Genomic DNA, 22,986 nt, shown 5'->3' on the forward strand with positions numbered 1-22,986 from the left:
TGTGACTGAGGAATGAAGCAGGTGTCTCAGGCTTCCACCACTTCTCATATGGCAGAACAGAGGCTTCGAATGAGCAATGAGAAAAGCCGATGCAAGTAGGTAGTTCTGCCATCAGAAAACAAAACAAAAACAAACAACCACAAAGCATTCCCCTTAGAAATCATAGGAAAAGTCAGCCTATGACAGGATCCAGTAGACAGCCCTTAATGCTTTGTGATTATCCCAACTCAACCAGAGATGCTTCTGAGCGGCCAGACTGGCAGGGTGGGCAAGAAGATTGGCAGTTGGCCAAAGGCCTCATCAGAAACTGAGGCTTTCAACAGCCACCAGAAGGAAAGAAAACAACCCTAAGCCTACCATCTAGGTTCCCTTCCAGAAGGGCAACATGACCAGAAACATCACAAAATTACCAGACATGTGAATTCTGGTATATCATGCACCCTGTGCTTACAGTCCACCTGGACCATTAACTAGGCAGTGGTATTAAGCCAGTTTGTCAACATCTCTCTAAAGTGGAGATAAAAATACTGCCTACATTGTAGGGTTGTGAGGGAGCTTTGATTGTCTAAGCTCGGTGACAATAACATGGTGAGCTCTTGATAAACACTGCCTAGCATTATTATTATTATTATTTTTACCAAAATCATTTTCCACCTGTCATTACAAAGCAGGGGGAGATGGACCACAGTCTGTTGTGCGGTGTCCTCAGCAGCCTGAACCTAACTTAAAAGCATCCTAAAGCTGGACATTGGTGGCACACGCCTTTAATCCCAGCACTCACGAGGCAGAGGCAGGCGGATCTCTGTGAGTTCGAGGCCAGCCTGGTCTCCAGAGCGAGTGCCAGGATAGGCTCCAAAGCTACACAGAGAAACCCTGTCTAGAAAAACCAAAAAAAAAAAAAAAAAAAACTTCCTAAATCTTCCCATAGCCCGGTACTAGGTCTGACTCGTCATATGTTGATACCTGCTAGGGGAGCATGACAGTGCTCACCAAAGACTGCAAATGGCAGATACAAATGTCTTGTCTCTCCTTTCTCAAGAACACCCACATATAACCAGAAGGTCTGAGGAGATGGAATGACTATAAGAACATTTGCCAGTGACAATTTACTATTGTCCAGGCTGGTGTCTGAGCTCCATCCCCCACAGGTAACATGGCGTCAGAATACAATAAACTGGACCTGAAATAATCCAGCAAGTTCCCTATATCTCTGGTTCTTTCATAGACCTTCACACATCTTTAGGAGTTCTGAGATTATGATGGGGGTATAGGAAGAGTGGAATACGACCCATTTCTCTCCTTCAGCTCTTTTGTCCTTCCTTTGGTATATTTGTAGCTGATCTCAAACTGAAATGTCTGAAGTAATATCAGTCTACTGTGTCATGCCTTTATAGGCCAGAAGGGACCAATATGAGTTCTGTGGGGCTAAGATCAAAGTGCCTACAGAGTAAGTCTCTACAGAGCTAGGCTCCTTTCTAGAGGCTGTAAGTGAGACTCTGCTCCCTTGCCTTTCCCTCTTCTAAAGGCTGTCCACACGCCTGTCTCATGACTTCATCTTCAAAGTATACAATACCTTGATGAATCATTATTTCATCATGGTACTTTGACCTATTCTCCCTTCTACCTTTGAGAAGTATTGTCATTGAATTGGGACACCCAGATAAGCTATGGTAATCTTGGTTTTGTAACACTAATTGTTAGACAACCTTAATTCTACATACCATCTTGCCTTCCTTTGCCATACAATATCACGCATCTACACATTGTGGAAAGGAGGATGTGGACATCTGGCGGAGTGAGTGCATGTTTCTCTCTCACACACCTGGTATTGTGAGTACTGTGCAGACAATGTGTAAATACACCCTTAGCTTTGGGACACTTTAGGAAGGCTGCCTAAGGAGAGCTCCAGGCACCAAAGGCTGCTCCTTCCCAGTGCATGAGCATCTGTGTTTGTGTGCTTGTGTGTTTATGGGTACGTGTGTCTGCGTGAAAAAAATACACAAGTGCGTTTGCACAGCCCCATGAATCCATATGGGCAGACCCCTCAGCTCGGCTGGGAAAGCACATGTCCCAACACTCTGACATTTCCAAGGGAGCTAGCTGGAGGATTGCAAAAAATAACGTCGACTTGACTTGAAGCCAATTCCCACACTCAGTTCTTTGGAGAAAGGCTCTAGGGTGGAGTGTGGGAGGCGATAAAGTTTCTTAGTGATGAGCGTGTGGGATGACCACATCATCCCATGTGCAGAGAGAAGCAGCACAGGCGGAGGGGTCCAATCCCAGCATTAATGAAAATGAAAGGCTCCACAGCATCATTTCTCAGTTGCTACACCAAATGAAGATGTTCTACCTTAGTTCTGTTGCAGAACTTGGGTTCTTATTTTTAGTATCCCTATGACTTTACAGTTGCAAATTTATTAGTTATTACAAATACCAGGAAACCATTTACAGGAGAGGGGTTTCCCATTTTGTAGGGAGGATTAGATATTAGACATCTGGAAGGGGCTGAAGAGTAGACAGGAAGACTTCTGTGCAGACAACCAGCTTCCCGGCACACCCAACAAGAATGCTCAATACAGGTTTCCTTCTAAACAGTTGAGTGACAAATATGTTGGATTGGGCATACCTAGACATATCATGTTACCTTTGACAACCTTATTTCTTCTCTGATTTCATAAAGACAAACTCTCCTTATAGGTAGCCATCAGACCAATCAGGTCCAGATAATCAAACATCAGTTAAAGTAAGAAGGCAATTCTTGCCTAACCCTCCCAAGTGCAGAATACCCAGTCCCCTCCTTTCAATGTGTAATTGTAGGCCCTTCTTTTTCGTTCAAAGCCAAGAAGAAGCATGTGAGATCCTCTGGAGATCTTGTTGCTCTCAGAAGTGAGTTTAACAGCTAAGATTGTCCCAAATCCTCCTAATCCTGACCAGCTGGAGAACAAGGGTACCAGAGACCAGTTCTGCTACATAGAGAGTTCCCACCTCTGAGATGAGCTCTTTTTAATTTCTTCCAAGCACACTAGCTTTTGGGCATGGTGCACAGCCCATCTGTTTGGTTTGGTGTTTGCCTGACAGCGTAGGAGGGACGGCAAGTAAGCACCGTCTTAGACATCAGATGTTGAAAGTGTTGTACTTTCTCCTCCATATGGGGACCTAGAATCTCTGTCAAGGGCCCACGTAAAAATAAGTTTCAAACCTAAGCACATGAACTTTAGATGTCACAGTTACCTGCTACTTTCTCGAAGAGATTTAGTAATGGATTACCACAAAATGCACGTTGGGTATCTTAGGCCACATCTGTGGAACAAACATGCTGAACACCCTGCCTTTCTCTCTCTCTGGAGTTACACAAGATAGACAAAAATCTTGAGGATTTGGCTCACGGACTCTTTCCTTTATTCTATAGTATTACACTACTTCTCCAGAAAGATTTCACCTGTGATATTCTAGCTCCTGAAAATGGCCCTTTTGTAGAGGCTACTATATATGAAATTCTTATGGCTTGTTGTGAGACTTTGTCTATGTGTTTGAATACTTGGTCCCCAGCTGGTGGCACTGGAAGGCTGTGGAAACTTTTGGACATGAGGATTAGCTGGCAGGTGTAAGGCAATAGGAGTAGATGTAAGGTTTAAAGATTCTGTGTTAGGTCCACTTCCAGCTAGAGCCCTCTGGTTCGTGGTCCATAAAGATGTAATAAGCCTGCCACCACTTCCCACCACACAGGTAAAACCCCATATACCATGCCTTCCCTGTCTCTGCGGACTGTTTCCTTCAACCATGAGCTAACATAGATCCTCATCCTCTAAGTTGTTTCTCGTAGATATTCTGCCATGTTAACAAGAAGAGTAAACACCTTTCCTGCCACAAAAGTGTTCATCTATCTGTCACAGAGACTCCTGAGCATGCAGTGCTCCAGGGTAAGGCACTTCACAGCGCCTGAATCTGGGCCCTACTCAGAAGTACCCTTGTCTTGCTGGATAGAGTAACACAATTAAATATGTTTGCAGCCTTTGTGTAGTGATCCATCTCTGAGATTCATTGTAAGAAAAATAAACTCCCAAGGGCCCTGCATTTCTTTGTGGAGAGGTTTGTTCTAATAGTATTTAAAAAATAAACAATTTAGAGCCGTCTGAATTCAAAGTGGCGACTGTTTAATTGAGCTATGATACAGATGTCGAATGCAGCTACAAATGAACATGAGAATGTTACTGAGGATTATGATTATGGAAAATTCTTATGATAGAGTATTAAAGAAACAAATTCAGGAAAACTCAACTAGACTTCCTATGCTTCCAGGAAATCTTTTTAAAGGAAAACATGCATAGACTAGTGATGGAGAGAAAGGGCATGAAAAGTCTTAAAGCGATTTGTCTAGGAGACAGAAATACAGATAATCATCATTTTCCTCTATAATATATTTTATGGTAAACATGAATTAATTTTCCAAGTATAAAATGGCTAGCCCTAGTAGCCAGACAATGATAAGATGGGCCTTTCTGGAGGAAGGTTGCAATGCAAGATCATGTCCAGGCTCCTGTCAGACTATTGCATGTTTTGTATGCCCAGTGGCTCAACCACATGGTGATATCCAAGGGTGGTCTATGCGTGAAGTGGAAAGGGGACAGTGGAGTTGGGAGAAATGGTTTGAATTTCAAGGGAGTGATTGCAAAAGGCATGCTCTCTCTGACAGTTACCCGCTTCCCGGTGCTCCCGCCTACCAGTTTCGGGGTCACATTGGTGTTCACAAGGGTCCAGGAGCCGTCGGGCACAGAGGTCCATGGCCCAGGGCCCACTGGAGTTCTGCTGAGAGAAGAGAATCACTTGGGCAGGGTTCAACCAGTCACTGGCATCCAGCTGGCTCCCCTCCAAGAGGATGAAGCGGCTTCCTACAGGGGGACATAGAAGAAACATGTCAGTGGATGCACACATGCACACGCAAATCATGGGCACAAGCCACCAGAGACAGAGCACATCCTAATCCAGGATCATTACACTCGCCAGTCCTAGCCTACTATTAGTACTAGCAAGAGGGATTGGCAGATGGCGGTTCTGCCATCACAATGACTGCTGTGGAGCCAAGGACATTAAACCTTTCAGCTATATCATCGCCTACTGCCATGCCTCATCCCATATTGCTGCAGTGTTCCCAAGGGGATAGAAGGGCAGAGTGGCTCTGGGGCGACCATGGCATGGCTCCATCAGACCTAGCCACAAGGCCTTGGCACTGGGCCAGGTAACAGGAACCCATTGACTGTCTTTACTTGCCATGAAATAGCAGGTCCTCTAATGCTGTGAACATTCCCCACCTGTTTCCAGCCTTGCAGCAACCCAGAGAACAGACGTTAACAAGTCAAATTAGGTGCTGTGGGCTTAAATGATTCAGGGACTCTTGGAAACTATGGTACTCCCTCATTATATTGGGGTTCTCCTATATGAAGGTAAATTGTTGCTTTTGAGGTCTAGGTCTATTAGCAAGTTAATGCAGTTGGTAATCTCTCACCTGGGCAAAGCAAGCCAAAGCATGGCTGATCCTTAAACACCTCTACTGCCCCGTTTAGTTTTTCCTTCCTCAAATACTAAAGGGCTGTGATGTCTACCCCGCTGTAGTCAGCGTGCTTTGCATTTCTCTATTTATAGAAAGAGAACGGTCCCAGAGAAATGGAGATGACCCATTCAGTTTGTTATTAGCCCCATTTCTTAGGTCATCTGTGAACCATCTAACTGTAAACTCCCTCTTTCTTTTTGGGGCATATCCCCCCTCACCACGAGAGTGACCCTTGTTGTTTCTGTTTCTTGCCCAGCCTAACAACTGCCTATTACTGAAGAAGCAGTTGCCTTCTTGGCAGAATGAGCTCACCATCAGCAATCAGGTGCTCAGGGACATGTAGGGTGATTTTGACAACAAGAGGGCAGCTGACATGAGAGGAGCACACCAGGCCAATCACACAGCTGGTGACGCTGATCAAGGTCAAGGTGGTCTTATTCACAGGACTTCGGGGAGAGCCCACTGAAAGCAAGACAAAAACAAGACATGGTGGTAAACATCCAGGCACTGACTGTCCAACTTGGCCTTCTACTGGCAAACAAGGGAGGTGCCTGACAAACCTAACCTAACCCACAGCAATAAGAAGACATCTCTGCTATGTGACCTCAGGAAGCTTCACTGGGGACAATGCCTGCTGAAGTGGAAGTGGATTTGGCCAGCCGGTGGCCCTCCAGGTCAGTAGTGGTTAGATGAGTGAAGATTCTCTGCGATTTGACTGGGTCAGGGTCACAAGAAGTCATTTCTCCTCTCCTTCCCTAACTGAGTTCCAAACTCTTAGAAGCAAAATTGTTTGATTCTGCAATACAGTCCCATGGCTGTTCACAGAGGCCATGCTCACACAAGGTAAACCCAGACTTCCAGGAGGAGCGTCCCTCACTAGAAGAGCTTGTACCTGTTCAATGGGTGAGCAAATGATGCTGTTACACCAGAATCCTCCCCTCAGTTCAGACAACACTGGAAGGAACGGTAAAGGAAGAACTTGTTGTGCTCATTTGAGGGGCTGAATTTTATCTTGCTTTTGGATGAAGTGGTGATAAGCAGAGGGATCTTTTACTTGGGGGTGGGATACAGGTGGGAGGGTGAGAAAGCAAGGCAATGGAATGTATAGTTCTTCTGGAATTTTCTTATTTATGCTAATACTTCTTATTAATAGTAATGTAAGTCCAATTATGGGAGGAAACTGCAAAGCATCTCTGTACATTATTTCCTTTTACATACTTGTCTGTTCATAACACACACCTGTGAACCTGCAGAGTGACTATCTACTTTGCCAAAGAGGGAAATAAGTCTCAAAGAGATGGTCCTAATTGTGACAGCTCACACTTGTGTAATGGTCATTATGTGTCAGGTGTCTGTGCTCAGAGTTCCACATGGCTCACATCACTGAATAACAATTGAGGCATCATGAAGCAGCTATCACAAGAGGCTGCAGAGTGTAGTCAGAGCCAAGCCTCTACAAAGGACAGAGCTTTGGGAACTGCTGCTCTCAGGAAACACTGGGATGAGTTTGGGGGCCATGACCACCCACATGTCAGTGTGTGGGGTCTCTTGAGGGACTGTGGGGAGGGCTGTTAGGAGGATGAGATACAGAGGCTGCAAATAGCCTCTGGCGTTTATAAGTTGGTGAGGTACTATTCTCACTGGCATCTTTAAGGCATGGATATCCATTTCCTCACACTTAAAGATCCTCCCAGCCCAGCCTAGGTAGCAGACCCACCAGCAGAACACCTGCTGGCTCTAAAATCCCACATACCCCAACTACACCTATCACTTTTCTCAAAACCCAGCTTCCTGTCCTAGTTCCATTGATCAGGATATGGCTCTGCCATTGGTCAGTTTCTCAATTCAAACAACTCCATTATGTGTAGCTCTCTCCCAGCTTGCTTACAGGACACACTTTCTTTCTTACCACCAACGCCTTTAATTGTGGTTGTTTTTTCATTTTCTTTAAAATTTCACCTTCATTCTCTAGTCTTACATTAGGATTCTGGTAGTACCTCTGTTGTACTCACAGACTCACTCCCTGGCTCTTAGCTAGCATCTATACTGCCTCAAGAGGAGACCTCCACATAGCACAACTGAGATAACACAGCAGATCCAAGGCCTTTACAATCACAACTGTGTCACATCTTCCTGGATTCTGCTGACCCTTTAGCTTTCTTCCCAATACAACCCACAAAAATGCACCCTAGACTTCACTGTTGTAAACTATTTTTCAGCTTTCTCACTAGACCATCTCTTCCATGCCAGTGACTTTGCACATATTATCTCCTCCTTCACAGAAGGCCACTTTGTCACCTTGTCATCCCAGTCCACACCTACTCTTCAAGACTCAGCTCAAACAATAGCTTCCTGAAAACACTTCCCTGAAACCTTCAAGAACAGATTCTCACTCATCCTTGTTCCTCTAGCCCTCAGTGCACCCTGCTGTTACAGCTCTTATCACACAATGTCATCACTGTTTGCAGGCACTTGCCACTGTTCTCCTGTGATTGCAATAAGTTGAAACCGATATTTTTGTCCCTTGCCTCTGTGTGCATCATCAACCCACAATCTAGCATCCCTGCCTGCCTTCAAATTTTCCAATGGTTTCCTATTTATTTACAGAAGCAAGTGCAATTGCAATAGCATGGCAGGTTTTTGCTTTGGTGGTTAGCTTATTCTCTGCTTCCCCTCCCCAGCCCCCACCTTCCCTTACATGTTTATGTTTATATCCTGGCTAGAGCTGCCATCTCCCTCACTTCCTTGACAACCACATTTCTTTGTGTCCTCAGAGCCTTTTATGTACTACATTCTTCTACTGAAATGTTCCTAACCAAGACTTCTTTTTCAAGACATTCTATGCATTGCCTATATTTCAGTTCTAATTCTTCTTTATTGCCTCCTATTGCTGCCATGTAGAATTAAGTGTTATCGCTTCTGAGTACTCATTTTATTTATTTATATTATTAGATGAAGCCTTATCATTGTGTCATGTTTTCATGTTTCCACTACCTATCATAGAGGCTGACCCATAGGAAGTAGGTTATAAGATGTTTTTACTGGTCTGATTGATGTATCCAGTCCAATTAAGCAGACACTTACACACATATATTATAGGCAAAATCCTTTTGTAGGCACTTTGAAAAAATAATTAGGAATGCTCCACCCCTGAGCCACTTACAGTTTAGTTAATAGCAGTAGACAGGTGATGCATTACAGGGGCTTAGAATTTAAAGAAACAAATCATTTTATGCTGTAAAGCAACTAACTCATTACCAAGGGTTTTCTCAAATAAGACTTTATTAAAGCAAGATACAACCTACTTTGATACAACCTAGATTGTATATCTGTTCTATAAAATGTTTTGAGGCTCAAAGGAGAGGGGGATGCTGTCATCCACATTCTCACTTTAGGAAAAACGAAACATTTACAGTTAGACAATGAAGAGCCCCAATGGCTCTTCAGAAAAAAAAAAAAAAAAAACACAATAGCAAGAAAAATTTAAATGATACAGACTGGGAAGCCTACAGACACTGGAATACAGAGTGAAAATGCTTCTGCCTTGCAGTTTCTGGGAAGAATGAATTCTGTGTAAAGAGAATTTGAATAGAGGTAGGACTCAGCCAACATGTGTATGTTCTGAAAGCTACTGGTTAGGTATTCGTCAGAAATGGTACTGAGTTCTGTCCACACAAAGTGGGCACAGTCGATGCCATTCATATGCCCTCCACACTATCTCAAGGAGTTCAACATATTCCAAGATGGGGTTCTGTAAACACTGTAGGCTATAATTGGAAAGATCTGAGAGCAGCAATGGTGATTTCATATACTTTATCCATTGCCAAAACAAATAAAGGATGTAATCCTCACAGAAGCCGTGTGTATGTGTTATTAGTAAGTCATTCAATATGTGCAAGAACTGATGCTCAGAGGAACTATGTCCTCATGCAACACCACACAATGAGTTGATGCTGAAGCTTGTGTTTGGCTGCAGAGCTCCCTCAGAGTTAATGACAATCAATGCCAGGAAAGTCGTGGACAGTGGTGCCTAGAGCACCAGGGTTCATATCTGAAGTCACTAAAGATGAGCCTGCAGCAGTACATCAGAGGCTACACGGAAGCACAGCTGTGTCGATGCAAAGACCAAATTAGTTTCTTAAACTGAGCCCGGAGAAAAGAGGAGTCTGGAGGCTTAGGTCTCAAAATTCTACTGAGTAAAGACTTAAAGGCTGAAGAAAACTATGTATTGTCAACTCCTAGGTAATTCCTCACCTGTTATGCCTGCCTATCCCAGCCTAGCTCAATCCCAAGGCCAATGAAGCTGAATTGATGACGAATACACATATTATTCACTAAACATGCTTCATCCACTTCATTTGTCCGAATAGCAAAATATAACTGCTGAGTCTTCCAGAAGGAATTGAGAGTCTTCTGACCAAGAAACAGCCTTTCAAACAACTTGGAAACTTGTTTGAGAGTGCCATTATCTGGGAGAGATGATTCTCGCTCTCACCGAACTCTAGACTCTTCTTTCTTCCTGGGAGAAAGCATCAGCTGCGATCCAAGCATTCTTCCTGGTGAAGTTGGCTCCCGTGCACAGAGCCCTCTGTGGCCCCTGCCTTCCCCACCTGTATCACACTCCTTCCCATCAATCCTACCTCGACTGCGCCTCCGGCTCCGAGAGGGGTCAGTGTAAAAGGTCAGTTGTGGGTCATTTTCTGCCTCCGTGCCAGAGTCCCCTTCAGGGTTCAAGAAGGCCGAACCAGCTGAAATGAATAGAGAACCAGAGTAGACATTTTCACTTTTCATGATGCAGAATCGTAGGCTGAGGTCTAATTGGAAAATCAATAAAAATAAAAGTGGTTGATAGACAATGTGGGAAGAGGTAGCTGAGGGGCTAGGGCTTCTCGATATCTAGGTTTGTTGGGGAAGCAAACATTTATGAGAGCAATTGATAACACCCCAATCTCCACACACAACATGGCTCCACGATGAGAGACTCATCTGGCATCTGCTTGTCAGAAAGGACTTTCAGAGGTCAGGAGTGGAGAAGAAAGAAAGGGAAATGTTCCATTCAGGTTAATAGGAGAATAGAATTATGTCAAAGCAGGAAAGACATTAAACTTCTGAGTTTTTATTTATTGATTATTTATTTATTGATTATATATTATTCTATATATTTATATATATGCATATATACATGTATATATATGTATATATATATAAAGAATAAGTAATAAGTCATATGTGTAGGGGACATGTCCTTCAAGCCCTCTAAAGCATAGGCATATTCTTTGGTCATTTGATGTATGTACCCTCTGTCCTTTTCTGATACTGAAACAGGTAAAGGGTTTTTAATCTCCCTTTAAAATGGAATTGTGCCATGCCTTCATTATAACCTCATTTTCCCAATTGAATAGACGGGCAGGCAACTTTCCATATTAACAAATAAAGATCTATACGATCGTTTTAAATGACTTCATGCTAAGTCACTGGACATTAGGCAGATGTGCCAGATAGTTAACCAATTCCCTGTTGGTGGGCATCTAAACCATTTCCAATTTTTAGCTTGCTTGAATGTGACAAACAGCCATTTGCACACATCTTTGCACACTTGTTCAATCAGATCCTAGGAACTATTTGCATTCATGAAGGTACTTAATCAAAAGGTTTCCACTCTTACATTTTGGGGCAAATAGCTTTTATCTGGCCTCCCACTGTAGCTATGTGTGACAGTATGTATAGCTGATTTAATGACCCTGCCACTACCCACATGCTGGAACCCATCTTTGAGACTTAGAACCAAGCATGGCTACCTCTTGCTTTGTTGTTGATCCTCTTTCTCTGGCTACTGGATGTGTGGGACAACAGAGTGGCTTGCTGGTGGTTGGAGTCCACGGGGCTCGTGGCTATGATGTTATCTTTATACTTGTTCATCAGGGACAGCTTGGCATTATCACTTCCTGTATAAGGAAAAGTCAAGACAAAGAAAAAAAAGTCAGAGAATAGGCAAAATATGAAGGAGAGTGAGAAAATCTTCATGGGCTGAATAGAGTGGTCCAGGGCATTGAAATGAGGAGCATGTAAAGTGAGAGTTTGGTGGATGCTAAGAAGCTCCTCTCTGCTTTCTAGGGGCTACAATGTTGCAGGAGGAGTGAAGTAAGAGGATTACAATTGAAAATCCAATTTAGCTAATTCTGTATTGATAATGTCACTGCCTACCAGCCTTTGGCTAAATGCAGAATGTGGGGTTTTTCCTTCTGGCCAACACAGGGTTTTAGCAGAAATAGAATCTATGTGTCTTCAGACGGAAGGTGGCCTCTTTTTCGTCACAGTCTTCACCATTGCCTGTTGATTGAACTCGAGCTACTATATGGATTTGTGTGAGCTGTCTGTTCTCTATAGGAGTTTGGGTTTGAACCCCCCTCCCCAAGTACACTATGTCTATTTCATGACCTTGCTACTATGTCCAGCCCTGTGGGGAATATGATACATGTTGAAGAATCCTCCTTCTTATTCTCAGACTTCAAAGTTCTCAAACACTGGAGTTCTCAGACTTTAAATCGTACTAGGAAATGATTATTGATAAAGGTCATCTTCTAGATAAATAGAATTTCCATTTCCTGCTATGTGATTTTAACCTTTGCAGCTTCTTCCAAAGTCTGTGCATCTTTAGCAGTATGCAGTATCAGATGTGTCTTCCTCAAAGAAGAAGGTGCTGGACAGTGCCTTGAAGGACCACTGTTGAGGCACTTCCTTTCAAGATGTACTTATTCATAGAAGTTTGAAAGAGAGCGAGGTGGGCTACCATAAAAGAACAGTTCCTCCCTCTCTGCATGTCTTTGACCCTGATCTTGTTCTGTTGGATTAGGGCCATGGCTCTTCTATCCACTGTCTCCATTGATAGTTCTAGTATCTAAGATCTGATGCTTTGATTGCATTCTTCCATTTTCTTTAAAAAAAAAAAAAACACATCCTGTGTAGAGACCACAGAAGCAGGGTCCAGATAATGTAATTGGGGAACTCAGGCCCACACCTAAGGAGGCAGAGAGAAAAGCAAAACCAACCAAAAACTCCAACCAAACCAAAAAAATGGGTAGCTGAGGACCCCCCATGTCACTAAAGAATTAAGATACCTGTGCAAATATGTGATATACAAAGAAGTCAAGTCAGGTTGGTTTCCCCTGCCACTACCTCACTTCCTAAGGGGTTTCTCAGTATACACTTTTACTACACATAAAGGTGTCTTTCTGCTTCCAGTGCTGGGTGGAAATGAACCCAACTAATACTAATAATATGTTTCTTATTTTGTGGATTAGAAAACCAGTACAGCTATCTAAGAAAAAGGCTGGAGTTTTTATTATTAATCTGAGAATTTCATAAATTAACACAATGTATTTTGATCAAACCCACCCCTCGTGTCCCATTCTTAGTTCTCCTGTATTCTCCCCAACACGTAATGCCATCGTAATTTAAAGTACTTTTAATAGAGTTTTTTATATCCCACTAAGTCCAGTTGGTGCTTGCCTGTATGTAGGTGGGTATAGGACTGTCCACTGGAGCACAGGCAACCTACCAGGGTTCACACTCATGAAGAAAACTGGTTTTTCTTCTCCCATAAGCCATTAATGGCTAATAGCTTCTCAGCTGGGGTGGGGTCCACAGAACAGGTTATTTTTGCCCACCTGAGGACAGGCATTAGTATGTTTTGCTATGAATTAGCTGTTGGCCACCTACTCCTACCTACTCATTGGCTATCTGAGCAAGGACTAAATGGGCCCATCCCTTCTCCCATTCTTACCTGGTGTGAGGTCCATCCCAGACTTCTCATTGCAGCCTTGTAGGGAGTCCAAGGTGCGTGTGACCTGACTGGCAAAGTCCTCCCCTCCATTCATGCACTCCCTCTGCAGGTGGTGACGCAGGTCTGTGATGTCATACTCATAGCCATCCAGGATGGGTGTCTCCCGGATGCTCAGGGTGCCACTGGAGTTGTGGCCCTGCACACGGGCATTACGCAAGCTTTCTCGCCCATGGCCACCAATCAGCACAGACGGAATGTAGTGAATCTCATTGGCTGCCTCTGCACTGGCACTCTTCTGGGGCTGGGGGACCCGACGACGTTTGCACCAGCGCCTTCGAGTGTACAGGATCATCACCAGGCACAAGATGGATAGCAGCAGAGCAATCATGCCACCCTGGAAAGACAGGACATCAGGTATTTGCACAAAGAAAGGTAAGCACTCTACAGGGTCATTGCTCCATCTGCTAACTCCATTCATCACTCATTCATTAATTCAGGTACTCTAAGTACTGAGCACTTAGAGTAAGCATCACTCAGCAACCAAGGGGCACTCTGCTGACATCAGTGTTTAACAAGGGAGAAAAATGAAACTGTGTGGTTAGTGCATAATTTCAAGGAATCTATTGCTTCCGGCTTAGCAAATATTTGAGATAGAGGCTGGGGAAGATTGAGATTGGGGGTTTCAGGTGCAGAAGTGGGGAAAATGGTTTGTTTTTTTAAGGTAGATGTGCTACACATAGAGCTGATTTGGGGCTGTCTTTTTAGTGGCCAGCATGGGGTAGCATTGGGTTCCATCTCATATCAAAACAATCAGTCTTAGATGGACCCTAACACTGAATCCATGAATCAATTAGTTCTATCAACTCAAAGACTCAGATTTCTTGTCTGTACAATGAAGAAGTTACCACTAAACTGTTTGTGGTGGTTGCAAAGAATTAGGCTAAGTAATGATGTAAAGTGTGTAGCACAATACATCATACACCACCAAGACTTTGCCCAGAGTGACCTTAACTGTCTCCACCAGAATAACTGGACCCACAGGAAAAACCATCAACACATTTACATCATTAGAGTTGAGCACCAACTGTGGGAAGAAATCTGCTGTTTTGCATGTGACTCCGGTGGTAGGAACACAGTTTCATTTTGCTTCCATGGAGGAAAGAGCTGACACCATATCCTGGAGTCAAGCTAGTGAAGGAGTTTCCCGATGAACCTTCAAAAATCCCAAGGCCACCACCTCAGAGGCCAGGCCTTACAAGTCAGGACAGCACTAGCTGTCTACTGGAGATGATAAGATGCAGTGCTCAGTGAGGCTGAGCAAGCTTGTCATGGTGACAAGCCCAAGCTGGGCTTTGGAGAGGAAAAGGGGGCTTCCCAGGCTCTTTCTTCATAGCACTCCACTGGTATAAACCTTCTGGTACCCAGTCAAGCTCACCCCTTTCTTTAGGTTGATATCCCTTCAGATCTATTTTTGATTAGGTCAAAGGCTTCTCTTCCTGGCCTTGGCCCCAGTCACTGCCAACCTACTTTATGTAATAGAGCTAAAAAGTCCCTATCATTTCCCCCAGGGCCTACCCATGTGAAGATGGCTCAAGAATATAATATTTCCCCAAACAAATTAGACGTTCCCTTTTTTCCAGTTTCACAATGATTCTGTTCTGGGTGTATGAATGCAGTCTCCCAGTAACTCTTCCTGGCCATCCTCCATCTCCCATCATCCGCACTCATATATGGATACAAACACACACACACATACACACGAACATGTCCAAACAGGCCACATGAGGAAGAAGAGAAGTGCACAGTAGAGTCAGCTGCTAAGTTACAGATCAAGCCATGAGGATTGCTGGGGACATCACTTTCTGCTTTTCAAATTGCTCTTATTTTATCTTGAGGATGTATTCTGTGCAAAATCTCATGCAAATACGGAGAGACTAAACATGCTCTGGTTGCACAGGGTAGAAGCACAGAAGCAAATATTCCAGTTCCTCCTAACTGCTTCCTCCTCTCTGTAGTCCATTCTAAGGGCTCTCATACAAGTAGAACAGAACCCTGGCTAGAGGACACTGCACTCAACTGTATAGAACCAAGCCCTAAAATAATCCACTGACAGTAAGCATCTGTGTATGACCCAGTAGCATTCACTGGAGCCGTCAATCATCTTCATGGCACAGTCAGATGGGCTATCCTTTCTCTCACCCCAAACTGAAGCTGTAACAATAGGTAATTAAGCCACACAGAAGGAATAACTTCCCGACCGAGAGAAGTTGTCAGACATTGAATTAGGCCACTGAAAGCCAGAGGTAATTTTATTCCCTAAAGAGCCGTAAGAGCGACATAAACATCAATCCCCGAGGAATGGTTTAAACACCATCTTTCTCGCTCACACGGGGTTCCTTAGGAGCCCCTCCACCCTTCCTTACTAATTATGCATACAGATGGTCACAACAGGGTTACAGTAAAATCCAGCCCATAGATTCATTGCCCATATCACACAATAATAAAACAATAGCAGCTGTTCATTAATGGGTGTTTGCTATGTATCAGACAGTTGTTCAAAATACTCTACAGTTTTAACTCTAAGAGGCAGACTTTGCCACTGTTGTTTGAAAAAATGAGGCACTGAGATCAAATAATTTATTCAAGGTCACACAATGTATGGTTAGAAAGACTGGGATGGAGCCCCATTACTAATCCAGAGTTGATGTTCTTTGTGTGGGGGCACAGGGCATATGCACAGTGGGTATGCATTTGCAGAGGCCAAAAGTCAATGTTGGGTGACTAGTTTCTTTACTAGTAGTCACCTTATTTTTGATATAGGATCTGTCACTGGACCTGAAGCTCCTGTTTCTGCTAGACAGTCTGGTCAGCTAACCTCCAGTATCCCCCTTTCTCTGCCCTGCCCTGTGCTGGGTTGGGTTACAGAATCTCACCATAAAGAACCATACATAGTACCTGAACATTATGTGGACGCTGGGGATGAACTTGGGTCCATATGCTTGTGTAACAGGCACTTTATCTACTGAGCTATCTCTATTGAGCCCATCTTCCCAGACTGCAGCCCCAGAGCTTATAAAGCACTACCAGGTTTCAGTCACCATGATGAGCTTTGCCCATAGACACTTAAACTCTCTCTGACTCCTCACAAATTGAAAGGACAAAATGGGAACATACGGATACCTGTACCTAGATCCATTCTCACTTCCCAAATAGAAAGAAAGAAACTAGCCAAAGTCCACATCTAGCTGACCAGAGTTTGGAGGAGCATTGTCACAAAGGACTATTTCTTAGCAACTGCTAAGAACCCAGATCTATGATTAGTTGGTAGAAAAACAAATAAACAACAAACCCACAGCTCTCTCACATTTTCTTTTCTCCATGTGTAAATAAATTATTCATAGCACGTAACACTACATGCCAGTAGATGCTATTAGATACTCAAATTCAGCTGAATTTTAACAAAAAAAATACATGTTGTCTTTTAGCTTAGTGACCCACTGAAAATCTCTAGGTTTGACCCCTTCATCTAGAGAAGCCAAAACATTTGTAGAGCTATCGGGGTGACTCTGGATCTTCTCACTCCTCTTCTCATGAGGCCATTTGTTAGGTTTGTGCACAATTAACTTATCATATACTAGAGTCCCAGACGTTCAACCAAAGATGTCTTATGTTTGTTTCTCTAAAACATATAACATATAAAATGCTAGAAAACAAGGTTTTATTTGGTCTCAACCTGTTTTTAGTGTCTTTAGTCCTGCTTCACTGGAATGTTTCCTCTGCTGAGAGGCAGTGACTCCTGATGACCCCAACTCTCTAGTAACCAGTTAGCAGTAATGAGTTCCAGCCATCAGGGGCAATTTGCCCCAGGCATAAGGGAGAGAATGCTCGGCCTTCAAGTTCTTCTATGCTTTCTTTGGTCCCATAAGCAAAGTTGGTAACAAAAATCACAACACTTGGCTGGGACTTACTAATTCATTGTGGAGCATTATGTAAACAATAATATCCAAGATGTAATGTTATGCAAATTTATGTAATATAACCTAACAATAAGATTTTGTGATAATAATAATAATCTCTCTGTGTATAACTTCTCCTGAGGTACTTACATGCCCTATTCAATCAGCTACAAAGTAGAAGTGTAAAGCCACTTCATAACATAACATTGTTATATTAGAGTAAGGTGTATGTCTAGAAAGCTAAATAAGCTGTCCTACAATGAGAACTTGGAAGTCCATTGGCACATTCAGTTACAATTATGTTTTCATACAAGCACAGTTCATCAGAATATCCATTATTTTTTTTTTTTAGCTCCCCTACCTTCATAGGAAAGTTTATACCTGAGGGTCACAGATGTTTTAGGTTGTTTCTTTCAAAGGCTCTAAAAGAGGTGGAATATGAAAATGACCCAAACCTTAGGTCAAGGGTATCTGGGGACTTCCTGCTAACCAAATGAGGAAGAAAGGCAAGATGAATGTCATTCTCTTCCTGCAAATGAGAGTTTATTGTGAGGAACAAATGCCCTCTGGCATCTGAGTCCAGATAGACTTCTACCTGCAGTCTGGGCAAGAATACACTGTCCAACATGGTTTCAGGGAAAGTACATGAGTTAGTGGCAAGCCTTGGCTAGCTTTGTGTTTCTAAACTCCATCCCTCTGTTGTATATTTGCATTAGCTTCAGGTTTTATGGCATTGAAACTCAAAACAAAACCTTAAGGTACATCGGTATTCAGATGATGAGCAATAAGTTGCAGACTTTGACCATTAAAAATAAGTAACAACTGACTTCATGGTATGGCATTATTTTGCTCTTTATTATCTTTGCATATATTTTCTGACTATTTTATTGATTTTTCTCAAAACAGTTAACATTTTATAAATACAATTGTACTGGAACTAAATGAGGGCTCCACATCTATTCACAAAACAGTGGCATTTAAAACACATTTTTTAAAAAATCAATAAATCATTTCTAGTGGCTTTAATAGAGATCAAACAAATGAAAACAACCTTAATTTATTATGAAATTGACATTTATGGTACTCACCTGAGAGAGAAACCTGAAGTTTGTCAGATAATTTGTATATTTTATAAATTTTATGTAATAGTGTTTTCTATAACATTGATGGGAATTACCCAGGGTCAGAAAAATTTTAGTCAGCTCTCCTTTTTGAGTTAGTCCTAATGCTCTGCTTTAGCTGCAAGAACCCCTGTGTACTCATCCTAAGTCTTGGGTTATGCCTCCCACCTTAGTTGACTATTCAAAGTCAGTTCAGCATCTTGGTTTCCACGGACCCCTCTCAAGCCTCAATGCTCTTCCCATAGACCTTTTCACACTAACCACAAGTACTTTTGCCTTTGGTTGGCTTTTCCATCTCTTCTAAAAGAGTATAGACTTAATGAAAGTTGTGGTTGTGTCTGATATATTTCTTATAGCTCCAAAGTGAATTTTAGTACCTGGCATAAAGCAGAAAGTCAATAACTACTTGTAGAATAAAGGAACCAGTAGAGAAAGGAGAGAGGGGAGAGAGAGAGAGAGGGAGAGAGAGAGAGAGAGAAATAGGGGAGGAAGACAGGGCTCATCAACTTTGAGTACATTGCATTATAGACATCTATGTGCCTATAAGCTAAATTCATACAAGCCAAGGACTTATGTGAGTCATTTATTTGTTATTACGCTATTCAATGAATGTTTGCCAGACCTGCTTTGGGGATGTGTGTTTCTAGTGGTTTCTGTTATTACTGTTAAAGAAATACTACAGGTAGGGCTCCTAATCTAATAGAGTTTACATTTTAGTTAGGGAACAAAAAAATCAAGCTAACAAAAATAAAGGCAAGCATAAAAGAAAGTGAGGCTGATTGTTGGTACTAAATACAGCTGGTGCTTTTTAGGATGAAAGGAACAATAATAGGTAAAGATATATTGCACAGTAAATGAGGCTCTGAGTAAGCCTTTCCCTGACCAGTGTCACAGGATCAATAAATCATAGAACAAAGGTGTCTGGATCTATTAAATGTCACAGAAGTTTTAGGGCATCACCTGGGCTGTGTGAACCATTGGCAGAAAAGTGGAAAAGCTGAGATTTTGTTTCGAGTGACCATCTGTCAAGAGACTGTGGCCAATCAATCAGCTAGCATTTCAAAGCTCGGTGGAGGAGTAACAGTAGAGTGAATCTGAGACATCATTAATTATCCCTCAAGGCAGCTGGACACACAGAATTCCCATCACACCCCTAAAGGAATTAGAGAGTGGTGCAAAAATTAAGAATTAAATAGGCGCATTTAGTCTCTTGATTCTCCTTAACAATGCCTGAAGATCAGGACCAAGGCTTTTATATGACAACAATAACTCATATCTGCCTTTGACTTTGCTAGGAACCAGACAAAGAGGAGAAAACTTGGCTAAACCATGGGGCATCTAGTCACATTTGAACCCAGAACCAGACTTCCTGGGATAAAGAATGAATGGCACAGATCATAGACAGATAGACAGATAGATGATGACTAGATGTAATAGATGAGAGACAAATAAATCATAGATGGACAAATTATAGTGATAGATTTATAAAAATAAATGATAGATAGATATAGACAGACAGATATATAGATAGGTAGATAGATTAGATAGATGATAGATGGATAGATAGATAAATAGATAGATAGATGGCTTCAATTCCTTTCTGATTTTTTGATTTGTAAGTCAACTACAAAACTGTCCTAAATTACTAGCATGAAGGTCTCTGTGATGATGAAACTAATTTGTTAATTTGACTGGATTTAGAATCACCATGGGAACACACCTGAGTGTGTCTATGAGGGTGTTTCCAGAAAGGTTTAACTGGGAAAGGAAGACTAAACCTGAATGTGAATGGCACCACCCCATGGTCTGGAGATGCAAGCTAAGTACTAACATTGATATCCACCCCCACCCTCCCCATCCCCCACTCTCACTCTCCACACCCCACCCCACATACATATTCCCTGCTTCCTGTTTACAGGTACAATGTGACCACTTGCTTCAAGCCTCTGCTGCCATGGCTTCTCTACCAATGGAGACTATACCCCTTTAAATCTAACCAAAATTAAGCCTTCTTTTCTTTAGTTGCTTCTTGTCAGATATTTGATCAGAGCAATGAGAAAATAAATTAATATAGTTCCCAATAAATTAACAATTCTGCCCTACTGTGCAACATTCTGCAAACTTCATGGCCTCATTGAACCTACAGCATAGAGTAACTGAAAGTAGCGTGGCAGTTCTTGTTATCACTTGTTGATGATTGTAATCACGACCCAAGCCAAACTGGAAATAATGACAAGTTGGGAGGGTCAGGGTAGAAAGACCATGGTCATGTTTTCCTGACCATTAAGCAAAAACCACAGACCAAAGACATAATGGATTTGGTTCAGAAGCAACCATCAACTTTATTTAGCGCTGACAAACAGATATCTCCCTTCCCAAAGGTAAGTCAGATCTTCTAAGTCAAATAATGTCATTAAGACTGTGGTAACAGATTCTTGACCTTGAGAATCTCTTTACTCTCAGAGGAAGCCACCCAAACTAGAAAGAAAATGCCTTGGTTATCTTCTCTGACAGATTTTCTCTCCTGTGGTGTTTGGTGAATAGAAATCCATTATCCCTTGCCTATTTCCTTCCCAAGTGGAAGACAAGACAAACGCTTTAAACATATTAAGTAGCAAGTTCAATTTATAAGTTATTAGGAGCATCACCTTCTCTCGGGGCCTTTCTGGAGCTTTTAATCTTCTGGAAATGCTTTCTAGTTGCCACGGGCCACCATATTAATTAAGAGGCCTCAATAAGTGCTCTGAGTCTTCTGACATGAATTTGTACAGCTCACTGGAAGGACAAAGCCTCACCATACCTGGCTAGTCTGTCAATGAAGTATGCCTCTGCTGTTGTGGGCTTCCTTGAGATCTCCAGATTCCCTTTCTCACACTTCTAGTCCCAAGTAGCCAGTGTTTAGGGAAGAAATGGAATGTTCTGAAGATTCATCCTGCCTCATTAAAATGTTATTTGCCTGGTCAAGACAGAGAACAGCAACCTCCCATAAACAAAACACCAACTGTGACATGAAGAGCCTTCTAGGTAGGCAGAGTGATCTGTAAGGGCCCTCTGATCCAGTAAGAGTATGAACAGTGTTTCCTCTAAGGCAACTTAGAATGATAGTTTTATACTTACTTCCTTCATTTTGCTTTTCCTACGTCTAAAAGTTTCAAGATAGTTTGCTTTGATCACTGTTTTTCCTCTTGAATCTGGAATGTTCGTCTTTAACTCCTGTATAAGAGAAACTCAGAAGTTTCATCTAATGAGATCCTGGAGCCAACAGGGACAGTGGCTGCAGGCTAGTGTGCTGGAGTCAGCCTAGGCTATTTAGGGGTATCCTCCTTTGAATCTTTTTTAGAGATGCTTTTTTGGTTCTTGAGAGTTTTCTTGATTCATAACCCCGATTTAAGCTCTTGCACTGCAACACAGGGGGATGCATTTCTTATTAAACTGCTCTCTGATCCTTAATAGATTCAGTTACCTGCCTTGGCCTTAATGAGAACGTGTAAGGAAAGTGGTGCTGAGTGGAATAGGATGGCAGAGCAGTAGTTTGCCATGGCTGTGTTTTTTGGTTCAAGGCCACCTCAGTGGATTCCCTCATTCCAATGACAGGCCTAGATCTCTAGAAGTACAGTGAGGATATCAGGCAGAGCTTATGTCCTTACATCCCTCTGGATTTAAACACAACAGTTTTATGAGAGATGATGCAATTGAGGCAGCCATTGTGGATGCAACCCTAATCAGTGTCAGGTATTAAAAGGACAGATTTGCATAGAACCCATTTGTGTGACTGTGTGTGCACACCCGTGCATAAATGTGTGTATTATGCATGACAGCCAATCTGGGAGATTAAGGGGTCCACATAGAAGCAAAAACGCTCCAGGTCGCTGTCTCAGCAACCCATGGGCAGAACAGCGTGAGACAGGCTTTCTCCCTGGGCTATGAGCACCAGCCCGTCCAAACTTCACTAGCCAAGCATGAAGCCAATAAATAAACATCTCCAGCTGGCTAATGCCCAATGCCTATTTTTGGCTACACTCCTTTCTCCTTTCCTCCTTGTTTTCATGCAGTTAGGTGATCTTGATTAAATAAAATCATGATAATAATCTGCTCCATTAGGGCTGAACATTAAAGGAATTATTGAACAAGTAACAGAAGAAGCAGGGGATATTTTTTTGGTAATGACCATTAGAATCCTTCTTTCATTTTAATCAAATGTATTATTTGAGATTTTTCTTCTATTTCTTCAAAAGTGAGGAAGCTCAGTCCAAGGGGAGGGAAGGAAGTCTTAGAGTTGATGGCTCTGTGGGCAACAGCTGGGACTGAGAAAAAAATAATCAGTAGCTTTAAAACCCAGTCATTGAGGCAGACCATATGCAAAGCATACCTGGGGATCTCACTGACTTCAGAAGAAAACAGCCTGTGGTGTCATAGCTGAGAATAGAAGTTAAGATTTCTGTGAACTTGGTCTATAATCTTTAGTGTCACTATATAAACCAGTTATAGCTTCAAAGATCTGCTTTGTTCCAAGACAAAAAATCAGATGGGTCCTTCAATGCTATACTTTTCAGAGTGGCTAGACTAGGTGACAGGCCT

At 42.4% G+C, this 22,986-nt stretch overlaps 1 protein-coding gene across 2 annotated transcripts in view; it reads right to left on the reverse strand.

Moving 5' to 3' along the window:
* Astn1 (astrotactin 1) overlaps window positions 1-22,986 on the reverse strand; it is a 310,253-nt gene that overhangs the window by 152,032 nt on the left and 135,235 nt on the right. The window contains exons 3-7 of one of the 2 annotated variants that reach the window (XM_027417274.2): window positions 13,332-13,725; window positions 11,347-11,493; window positions 10,189-10,296; window positions 5,861-6,010; window positions 4,722-4,889 (exon numbers count right to left, since the gene is read on the reverse strand). In XM_027417274.2, the coding sequence (XP_027273075.1) occupies window positions 4,722-4,889; window positions 5,861-6,010; window positions 10,189-10,296; window positions 11,347-11,493; window positions 13,332-13,725 (967 nt within the window). Of the gene's footprint in view, window positions 1-4,697; window positions 4,890-5,860; window positions 6,011-10,188; window positions 10,297-11,346; window positions 11,494-13,331; window positions 13,726-22,986 lie in introns of both variants that reach the window. The other variant, XM_035445652.1, reaches the window with a different exon arrangement.

This window comes from Cricetulus griseus, chromosome 5 (assembly GCF_003668045.3).
Source record: "Cricetulus griseus strain 17A/GY chromosome 5, alternate assembly CriGri-PICRH-1.0, whole genome shotgun sequence".
In the NCBI taxonomy this organism is placed as follows: domain Eukaryota; kingdom Metazoa; phylum Chordata; class Mammalia; order Rodentia; family Cricetidae; genus Cricetulus; species Cricetulus griseus.